The 11,225-nt window shown below is 39.8% G+C and overlaps 2 protein-coding genes across 3 annotated transcripts in view; both read left to right on the top strand.

Annotated features, from left to right (window-relative positions):
- Window positions 1-6: 6 nt before the first annotated feature.
- Window positions 7-5,832, top strand: CRLS1 (cardiolipin synthase 1). The gene is made up of 7 exons (XM_026080719.1): window positions 7-22; window positions 146-283; window positions 902-1,031; window positions 1,511-1,596; window positions 2,011-2,079; window positions 2,429-2,520; window positions 4,084-5,832. The coding sequence occupies exons 2-7, from the start codon at window positions 182-184 to the stop codon at window positions 4,169-4,171; spliced, it is 567 nt and encodes a 188-aa protein (XP_025936504.1). The 5' UTR covers window positions 7-22; window positions 146-181; the 3' UTR covers window positions 4,172-5,832.
- A 170-nt stretch (window positions 5,833-6,002) lies between these two features.
- COMMD1 (copper metabolism domain containing 1) overlaps window positions 6,003-11,225 on the top strand; it is an 81,079-nt gene continuing 75,856 nt past the window's right edge. Inside the window, exon 1 of one of the 2 annotated variants that reach the window (XM_026080717.1) lies at window positions 6,003-6,216. In XM_026080717.1, coding sequence (XP_025936502.1) covers window positions 6,022-6,216 — 195 coding nt within the window. In that variant the 5' untranslated portion in view covers window positions 6,003-6,021. The remainder of the gene's footprint in view (window positions 6,217-11,225) is intronic. The other variant, XM_026080718.1, reaches the window with a different exon arrangement.

Below are 11,225 nucleotides of genomic sequence, written 5' to 3'. Positions count from 1 at the left end.
GTCGGGGCGCTACGCCGAGCTGGTAGGTGGCGGGGGGGCCCGGCTAGCTCAAGCTGAAGCGTGTGTTTGTCCCCGCTAGTCCCGTTCCGTGGCGGGTGAGGGGGTGCCTGCGCGCCCTGAGCTTTGTGCCTTCTTGCTCCCGCAGTATGAAAACCCGTGGACGATCCCCAACATCCTGTCGATGGCGAGAATGGGTTTGGCGCCGGTGTTAGGCTATTTGATCATTGAAGAAAACTTCAACGTTGCGCTCGGTGTCTTTGTTCTGGCTGGCGTTACGGATTTGGTACGTTTATATTGCTTTGCAAATGCGCGAGGGTAGCGTTGTGATGGTCCTGTTGGCGCGTGTGAAGTTTTAGAATCACTTAACGTAGAACAGCAATGACCAAGTTTTAAAAGCAGAGCCGTGCTTATATTTCCTGTTTTCTAGAAATGCTCTATAGATCCTTGGTGATAGTGCAAAGTGACTCTCAGACACCTAAAGCAGGCTGTGTGATGGTAGAGCAAAGGGGATATTTAGGTTCCCTGACCATCCCCAAGCGGGCATTTACACACACAAACAGTGTTTGCTCATCTAGTGGTCTCAGCATATGCAGGTGTACAAGGTGCACCCAAAATAGCAATTGGCTTGCATGAATTTAGGTGTGCGTTCTGAAACCACTTGCTTTTTAAAAAAAAAAAAAAAAGCTATTGAAGACTGAATGTGTTCAGAGGCTTCCAGAATCTAGAATGCAGTGTGAAAGCATGCTAGAAATATCAGCTAACAAGTATCATATTTCATCTTAGTTAAGCTAACTGCATTATGTGATCTCATTCATCAAATATCTTTGTAACAGTAGCATATAGAAACTATTATTATTCTTAGTTTTCTAACTGATAAATGTTGAATTCTGTTTTTTTTTAGTTGGATGGGTTTATTGCACGGAACTGGGCTAATCAGAAATCAGCTTTGGGAAGTGCTCTCGATCCTCTAGCTGACAAAATTCTCATCAGTGTGCTCTATGTAAGCCTAACTTGTGCAAATCTTATCCCAGGTGAGAAAATGTCATTACTTGCATGCATTGCATAAAGTAAAGAAGTGAATTTTAGGTATAATAATATTTCTTGTGTTTCCAGAAGGAAAATTGTCTGTAAGTCAGAACTCTACTTTGTCAATTGCACTTTGCTTTTTGCTTCTGTCAAATACTTAAAAAAACAAAAAATGACTCCCCCCCAAAACCAACCAACTAAACAAAAAACATTACTGTAAGCTTCATATGTAGTTTTTTAAAAAACAATAGTAGTTAGCAGTTATATCAGAGGAATGTTTTTTTCATAGACTGAATAGTTTTAAGACTTCAGATGAAACCCTTTCAGAAGTCATCTTAAATATCTTCACTCATGCATAAAACTCGTTCACAATAAGTAGAGAGTGATTATTTCTTCTTGCTTCATGTTTTGCTTATATTATTATTATTTTTTTTAATATTGGACCTGATTTTTCACCAAATACTGTTGGCTTGTATTTTTTCAGCTTCACTTACTTCCATGATTATTCTGAGGGATGTAGCGCTTATTGCTGCTGTTTTTTATGTGCGATACAAAACTCTTTCTCCACCGGTAAGTGTATAGCAGTAAACAAAATTGCATGGACATGTAATCAAGTTCTTTTGATTAAATCTTCCATATTTTTATGTGTATATAGAATGAATAAGAAGCAGCATTTAACAAAGTTGGAGCCAAGAGATTTTCCTCATGAGGTTTGATAGTTGCTCAAAACTTAGGTGGATAGTCTAAGATAAACATTGTTCTTGTTCTCTTGCCAAATAAATTAATAGCAGAATAGTATTTTGTAAAATGGGCTTCATAAAGATGATACAGAGTTACCGATGAGTTTTCTTTTTTCCTGTTTGTATATGGTGTCTAACAGATCATGTATAATTCTTTAATGTTGCAATTGACTTTGTTCTGTATCATGTGAAGATGTATCTCAAATTGAATATACTAGAATTGCCTTTTTTTCTTCCCCAACAGAGAACACTTAGTAGGTATTTTAACCCCTGTTATGCTACTGCCCAATTGAAACCAACATTCATTAGCAAGGTAAGAATAATAACTCATTACAAAAGATGATTTCTCAGTGTGCTTGGGGTGGTGTGCAGTTTGGATAGGGGTTTGTTTACTACTATGAAGTGTTCTGATTTTGCTCAGTGCAGTTTCAAAGTATTGCCAGCTACTTTGGAGGCAACTTAAATCCTGAAAGAGCTTCAACAATGTACACTGCCAAAGCATGGGCTAATTTTAAGTATGCAGGATGTTTCATAAGAAATGCTTTTTTATTGTTTTTTTTTCCCCTGTGTACAGATTGATACTTAAGTAAGAAAAGTATATATTGGTATTCATTGCATGATACACTTCATTTTGGTCATATTTCTTTTTTTGTTTTTATCAGATGAACACTGCAGTTCAGCTAATTTTGGTGGCAGCGTCTTTAGCAGCTCCTGTTTTCAATTATGTGGACAGCATATATCTGCAGACATTATGGTAACTTCTCCTTCATCTTTTCAGATAATTTAACGTACTCCTAAAGAAACTGGTAATTGTGATTAATTCTGATGGTATGGAATAAAAAGCTATGACCAAATGATGTCATAGGCCCATACAGCTTTATTCTTCCAGCTTTATTCTTGACTGACATAGGAGTTAGATATTTTTTTGGTACTTAATTTACTGTACAAGGAAAAGTAGACAAATAGAACTAGTCAGAATCCAGGAACAACAGCTAAGAAACAAGCCTTAAGAATAGACATAGCGGTATCAAAGTGTACACCCATATTAGCATAAAAGAAGAGAGTGGGAAGAAAGCCTATATAGTTTATTTATTCATGCTATAAATGTCCTTGAGAAAGCAATCTTGATATTAGTAAAAATGGACAGGAAGTATTTTCTTATTTTTGCTTTATGCTCTATCTGCTGTCTTGAAAACTAGATTTCTGAAGCCTCTTTGGAAAGCACCTGAAGAAATCAGTGGTTTCTGCTAGACTGTAGGAAGTGAGGGAGGGGATCATATAAAAACAGTCATACGGAAGTGTGCTGCTTTAAATAATGGCCTTTCCTTTTACTGCTGTCATTGAAGATCTTAACAATTAGTTGTAGCTGAAGGCAAGTTTTAACAAGCTGCATCAGCAGTTCTATAAGGGTACAGAATAAGGAGGCTGAGCAGCAGATGGCAAAATTATTTAGTAACTTAGTTTAACATAGTGGAAGATCCAGTGTTGTTTGACTTCTTAAAAAGCAAAGCTTTTAAGGAGCTAGGAACCTTTATCTTAACAGTCAATGTGTTTTTCATCCTTTTGGAAAGCCAAATCTGGAATCGCATCTGTGAAAGACACTTACCTTGCTTCTGCGCTGGGACTCTATGAGAGAGTTAACATATAGTGAGTAATGGAGAAATGCTAGGTGTAACTTACTAGGGTACTCTGTAAATACCCTCCAAAAAAATGAAGTGGATCAGTCTGACCATGTATTCAATGATGGCAGCGGTAACGGAGGGGCAGGACTTAGTAGTGACTCACACCTGAATGGTATAGCCTTTGACACAGAGGAGCACTGCTAATTTAGAAATTTATATGGTTCTAACCTAGTGTCTGGGAAGGGAACAAAACAGACCAAAGCCAAAACTTTTGCCTTAGCTTTGGAGCGTGTTAAAATAACAACAAATTCAAGTCTTGTATTATTTGAACGCTCCCCTACCCTACTGCCAAGGAGTTGTTTCTTATGTCAGTCAGTTCTCAGGCTGATATAAATTGTGTGGGCTACAGACGCTGAAACAGATCTTTGTCCTCCCTTCTCTCAAACGAGCGTTAATTTGATAAAAATTCAGCCTTGTATGTAATTAAATGGAAGCATGCTACAGATCACTGAATGACAATTCATTTATCTAATCCTCCACTTGGCACTGAATTTCAGTTATATAAACTGTAAACTCCATTTCTGTAGTGCACAGTGTCAGAGTGTGTGGTGAACAATAGGGAAGACACTTAAAAATGTAACTTTGCATTGTCATACTTAGACTCAAATGACTTACAAGAATTATTTTCCCCAAAGGTGCATCACAGCTTTCACAACGATATCATCTGCATATAGCTATTACCACTATGGCCGAAAAACGGTTCAGGTGATAAATAACAAATGAAGTATTACTGAAAGGACCGTGTCTTGGCAGCATGGTTTGCTGTACTGCAGAAGATGGTTGTAATGACTGGGTTTTGGATAAAGAACTCTGTTTTTCTGCTTAAACCATGGCATCACAATGAAATGAAGTTTGAATATGTACTGTGTATATATAGAGAGAGACTTTTCAATGTATTTTTAATTTGTTTAAAAATAAGATTGTTTACAAAAGCAAATAAATAATATCCTTAAAGACAGGTTACTGGTTGCTACCATGTGCATTTTGAATAATTCTTACTGTTTTCAGAAGTTAGAAATAAGCACTTTTCACCAGCTTTTTTGGCAAGGCACTGGATAGACTGAGATTGGAGTAGAAAAAGCATTTTTAAGAACAACTTTGTCTATGTGCCTCAACCTAAGTCAGTCAAGTGGCATTGCTTGTTAAGACCTATGACCTACTTCAGCTTGCTGCAGAAGACAACATTATCAAGAAATAGTATCTTCAGAAATTTGAACTGGAATGATAGCAAGTTTTACTTCATACTCTGTGGTGATACAGATAATTCACATAAAAGTTATGCTCCCCCTTTTCTTCTTTTTAAATAAGAGCAGAAGTTAATGGTACTCATCAAAGAAGAGTTTGAGTCTCAGAATGGTTAGCTATGCCATGATGAGTCTGTACCCAAATTAGATATGGAGGTATGTTCCTCATATTAGACTAATAATTTCTAGTGATTGAAAAAACAACTGTATCTCCAGTTTCTTTAAAGCTTCTAAAGATCCTATTTAATGCCACTGGAGAAAAAGGGCATTTTAAATATTGTCCAAATTAATGGAAAGGTTGGAAGAAACTTACAGATGCACATACTGTTAATTTTTCCTGTACCTCTGGCTTCAAGAGGTGTACTGTGATCCCACTCTGACAGTGACAACTCACATGCGTTCTTTGCCTGTTCTCTACTCACAGAAAGGTACAGAATAAAGAACTAGGCAGAACAGATCATGTTGATCATAATAACTTGTTTTATAATTTAGAGCTACATGTGATAACTCTTGCGTGTCATAGAAAAGAGTGCAACTATGAAGGGCTTAAATAATTGAAATCGGGTGGTATATGATATCACTATATTAGCAGAAGAAAATTTACTGTAGACATCTCTTTTGAGAGCACACAGTCTCTTTTGTGACTGTATATGCTTGTATATACAAAACATTTTAATAATTTTTATATTTAAACTTGTACAGAATGGTGCACAGAAAAAGTGTTTGATTTTTATTAGTACCTGCTTCTTAGCTATCTCAATGTTTTGTGTGCTACCCTGCATCTTACATCAAAGGGATGCAGTGTAAATCCTATGAAGTTTCCTTAAAATACCTGAGTATTTCATAGAGCTGAATACTATTTCTTCAAGAACACAGTTTAGAATGCAGAGATTTATTGTATCCAGTCAGGTCATTCCTGTTTGGTTGGGTTTTCTGTTTTCTCTTTTTTTAAATCACAGGTACCTTTGAAACATTGTAGGAGAGGGGCAGGGAATGGAAGAATGCTGGTCAGTGAAGGATCCGTGTTGGTGTGTGTTGGTACACCTGTCATGACTTGTGTTGATAATAAGTTAAATGTGTAATTACCTAGTGGTATATGCCTAGATATTTGTGTTAAATAAAATTCTTCTAGATGTTTGAGCCACCGTGTGTGCTTGTTTTTTCCAGTTACGCATTCGTTCGATACCTGATATTTGTTAGCTGGCTAAAGAACAGAGCGGGTCGTACCGCTACTGCGCATCTGCCTCGCCTTCCTCCGCGGTTTGACCCGCGCGGCCGCCGTACTTGTAGTCCCGGCCCGGGGGGGGGGGCCGTCCCTCCCCCTGCAAGATGGCGGCGGCGGAGCAGCAGCCGCCGCCGCCCGAGGGCTGCAGGCCGCTGAGCGCCCTGCTCGGCGGCATCGCCCAGGCCGCCTACTACGGCAAGGCGGGCATCACGGAGGAGCTGCTGCGCGGGCAGCTCTACCCCGAGGCGGCGCCGGAGGAGTTCCGGGCCCTGCGCGCCAAGATGGGCGGCCTCCTGCAGGTAGCGGCGGGGGCGGGCCGGGCCTCCCCCTTCCCCTCCCGCCCTCCGCAACGGCCGTTTCGGCGGGAGGCGGCGGCGCGGGGGGGGTCCGCTGCCCGGCGCCCCCCTCCGGGACGAGCAGGGGAGCAGACTCCTGTGCCCGCTGCTGAGATGCTCGGAGCGAAGTTCGCGGTGGCTGCTCGCAGCCTGCTTTGTCCCCTTCTTCGCGCAGGGCGCTCGGCACCGAGCCTCCCCCATTGTGAAACGCTTAGGTCGCTGCTGCCGCCGCGTGGTTGAATCCACGGCTTTTTGCAGGGTTTGTAAACTTGGTCAGGAGCTTTTGGGGATGCTCGTGTGAGAAGGAACTTCATTAAATTCGGTGACGTAGTTCTGACTGGATAATTTTTCATGTCACCCCCCCCCCCATGTACTCAGTAGTGAACTTTTCTTTACAATGCCCTTTTTTACACATAAGTAAAGCTGCAACACGTTTGCTTTGTATGCTTTCCCTATCACTACATGCTGTTTTTACAGCATGCTGTTTGTATTGCTGAAGATGATTAATCTGTGTTTAAAAACTCTAGATTACTGTCTTCTGTGGGATATTTGGGATTACATTATGTTAGTCTTTATAGTGAAAAAATGTCAGAAAGATTAAAAGTAAATGACTTTGCTTGCATTTAGCTGTGTTTTTATTTCAGTTACAAGGTCAAAAGTTAGTGTGCATTTTTTTTTTTTTTGAAAGAACATATTATTTACTTGTCTCCACGGCTACTTCTGTATGGAGCCTGTGTATTAGTGAAAACATGTATATAAACCTAGCAGATTAATAACACTATCTGCTGCTTGAAATCCTGACCTCACAGCAGTAGTGACTGATTTATGAAGTGCAGTATCACCAAATTCAGAAGAGAATGCAATTTAGTATTCCATAATTATGCTGGCTTCCATAATTATGCTATTTCTAGCAGCAGCCTTCTTATTTTTCAGTGAAGTAAGAAACTGTATACATGAAATGTTGTACTGCTTTAAATTGAAGTTTCTTGTCATTCATGCTTTAAGTCAACTGCCTTGGTAGCCACAGCAGTCGCATCTGAGAAGTGTTGTGCAAGAGGCAGTAAGCCGATTTAAAATATACTGTTGACAAATGGGGGATTTCTTGCCCCTTTTGCCCTTAGGCTGCTCCTGGCTATCCGTGGCCACCTCTTACCTTTTTACAACTACAGCGTTGCCTGCACTACTCTGTGAGCTGACAGTTTTCTGCCAGGTTATTGAATTCAGACTTGGGGGGGAGAGAATTACTGTGAAGTTCCTGAGTTTAAGTTGTCTGATGTAAAGATCTGATGAGTAAAGGGGAGTGGGAGGGAAGTGAGATGTGTTCCTTCCTCAGGAGCAAGCTATTTTGCTGGCCTGCTGAAGTAAGCTGAAATCAAAGGCAGTTGATACGCCGGGCTGTGAACTACAGTTTCTCAGAATTAGCCACACCACTTGTTCCCCGCTCCCTCTTACGGGTCATGGTGACCTGAATTGCCAAAGCCCAGTGAGTATCATTGTCTGAAGCCATGGTTAAAAGCCAGGATGTTTCATGTGCTATTTGAGTCTCAGAATCACTGGGAAAATTACTTTCTGCTGTATCATATTTATATATAAAAAGAAGCTAATACTTCCTGTATTCTTTTTTTTCCCATTATGTGTTTTGGTTGCATCTAGTTAATTTCTTGCTGTTTGGGATATTTCAGCATTTTGCTGTTGATTCCTGTTCAATTCTTGATTCACTTTTCACTTTTGTTTTTTAAATTATTTTCATCTCTAAATCTGTATAAGCCCAGTATTACTGGGCTACTCTTTCTCTCCTGCTCTGGTAGTTGTTTTTTCTGACCTGATGGTTATATTCCTTTTTTTTATGTTTGGCTCACCTGTTTTTGTTACTGCTTTTTTCTGAGGTGCCTTAACTCTGAGAGATGTGCCAGATAACTAGCAAACACAAATAGTATTTTCTCACTTATTTCAATGCAGTATAGTAACTTCAGATAAATGATAACTTCATATAAATAATCCCCAAATGCAATGCAGGCTTTATTTTCTCTATGTTCACACATGTGGCTCTGTAGATGGCAGCCATCACTGAAATGAGACAGCTGCTCAGCCAAAGTGATGTATTTGAGACCAGAAGAAAAGACAGTGTCACATCCAGAAGAAATAACAAGGAAGACTTAGGTTGGCAAAGTGTAGTTGATAGATTTGGAATTTGGTGAGGATGCTAGCACTTATTTTCAGCCTTTATGAAGATTTTACTGGTTCTTTAATGATTGAATTCAGAGGCTACCTTGAAAACTGTGGAAAGAATATTATCAGCTGAGCCACAAAGACAGATACTTGCAACACTTAAGACTTTCTGGTGTTGTCTGTGGGTTTTTTTTTCTTTCCATCTCAAAGACATTTGAAGAAGTTCAAGTACTGTTGAGATGTCCTTGTCCAAACTGTTTTGGACATAATGTTAACTCAGGCTCCAGAAAACACAGATGATTAAAATTACTGGATATTTACCCACTGTTGTAACAACAGGCTCGTAAGTTAGGAGGATGGTGATATGCTGCATTCTTTATGTGCTGCTTTAATAACCCAAATGGGTAACAAGCGTGCTTTTCCAAGTCGTGCCTTCCAACATAAAGTAGCATCTCACAGTTATCAGATGTGTCTCATGGTCTTCATGCCTAATATTCGACTCATCTCCTTATGGATGGAATTCCTGGGAAATTAACACGTTTTATGCTGTTCAACCTGCTTTAGAGGTTGAAGTTTTGAGCTAGGCAGTAGACAAACTACTTTGTCCAGACACAACTTCATGCTGAGTATGTGTGGATAAGAACACTTTGGGCTGCTACTTTCTAGTGGGTCACTTAGAGGAAGTAACTTCTAAGTATGGTGGATTCTTTCAGGAACTCCATTCTAGAGCATCCTAAAGAAAACCCCTTGACTTTCTGGTCATTTTGAGGGCCCTTTCTTTCATGTCTACCAGTTTGGAGGAAGGGAGGCTTAAACTTATTTTCCTCTTCCTCCATCTCCCTGGTGGAAACGTCCATGTCCTAGCTATTGTTTGTGATACCTCCTTGTCAGTTCTCGTAGCTGGCTTACAAATTTCAGTCCATCACATGAACGGACTCATCTGAAGCCATCACACTCATGTGAGCCATTTCCCTTTATCTGAACATGGTGGGAGGGAGGGAATGAGGGCACAGTCTTCTTAGCCCTACGAGTTACTTACCAAGTCTTCAAGCAGCTGAGAACCACAGAACAGATACTTGTGTACTTCAGAGAGCTGCCTGGCATGCTTTTAGTATTTGCGTGAATTAAAATGTGAGGGGGTTTTTTGTATTATTTTGGGTCTGCTGATAATAACAAACTTCAAAAGTGATTCTTTGTGTTTATGTCATCTTAGTCTTTGGTCATTCTTGTCTTGGATGGTGGTGTTTCCCTAGCGCCTGATGGATTTAATTTATGGTAAAGAATCTCCCACGCGTTGGAATGTTAACAGCGATGCTTGTGTTTTCTCTGTGTGTTTTATCTTTAGCTTCCTCCTCTGGGTGTTGATATAGGGAAATGAACAGCAGAATAACGATAGAAAGCCAGAGTACTTGTTCATGCAGGCCATTGCCTTTTTGTGGCAGTGATCTGCATCTGAAGTTTGGAAGAAGAGAGGTGACTTTTATGTCTCCATTGATGATGATACCTAATTGCACCAAATATGTTCTCTGGGGAGGCAGTCATACCATTTATTTTCAGATACCTCATTTAGGAGCCCAGCTTCCTTGCATAGTCTAAAGGAAAGGTAGGTGGCTAGTTTAGATGTTTTATATTGTCCTCTGTTGACTCTGTAAGGAATGTAAACACCTGAGTTGGATGGGATGAGCCTCATTCCTGGCTTTTGTGGAATTTCCCTCTTGACACACATATGTAGTCACTTGATGCTTAGAAGTAGGGAGATTCATTACCCTTGTGACCATCTAATTTCTCTGGTACTTCATGCCTTCTGAATAGTAATCCCCTTAACATCAATCGGTCCGAGCATAAATCAGCCATTTGCATATATTAGAAATTAATGTAATCAGGTGAAGGGCTTTCCTGTACCCTCCTGTATTATACCTATGGAAAGCATGATAACTCAACAAAATAGTAATTTTACTGGAGATAAATAAGAGCTACAAAACTGTATCACATTTACGGCAGCAATAAGCATTTAAATGTTTGTTTTTCCCTGATTTGTTTATAGAGTGGTTTTGGTTTTATATCTATAAACGCTGCCTTGATAATTTACTTCTTATGGCTGTTTCCTTTCCTATTCATACCTCATTTGTGGAAGAAGCATGTAACAGAAAAAGCTGTTTGAGAGCCGGGCACAGTTCATGCCCTGCCATTTTGCTACAGAAAGATAATGATGCACCGTAATTTTGCTGTTTCCTTCAGAATCACCTAGGTAGGGTTAAAGGACCTTGTCACATTTCACTTATGGAAGGGGAAACTGAACGCTTAAATCAGTAATCCTTTATATTTGTGTGCATCTATGTGTGTGTGTGTATGGTGCTTATTGTAGTGTTGCAGTTTATCAGTCTCTGAGCATATTTCATCATGAAGCTTACAAAAAAGCTTCTGAGGAGGGCAGAGAAGAGACCTTTTTTTGACAAAATTACCTCATTTGTAAAATTACCCCACCTGGAGAAAGGATCAGGGGAAGCATTTCTATGCTGAGCTTTGCTGCTCTTTCATGTATTGGTCTTTTGCTCGTGATGTAAAGGTGGGATAGTTGTGTGGATGCTCCTTGATTCCCTCTCCCTATGTGGTATGCAGCAATGCTGCTTTATGTAAAGGCCTTTATTTCATTATGTCATGCTTAAATGGTGATGATTCTTGTATCTGTTGAAAGGTTCTGATGATACCTTGCCAAGAAGGAGGGAATAGATGCTCGTTAATAGTCTGTTGTAACTGTGACCACTTTTTTTTCAATATTTTTATCAATCCACTGGTTTACAATA

The sequence above is a fragment of the Apteryx rowi genome, unplaced genomic scaffold (genome assembly GCF_003343035.1).
Source record: "Apteryx rowi isolate R43461 unplaced genomic scaffold, aptRow1 scaffold_53, whole genome shotgun sequence".
Lineage (NCBI taxonomy): Eukaryota > Metazoa > Chordata > Aves > Apterygiformes > Apterygidae > Apteryx > Apteryx rowi.
Note: the sequence above shows the minus strand (reverse complement) of the source record. Positions and strands in the feature narration are given on the sequence as shown.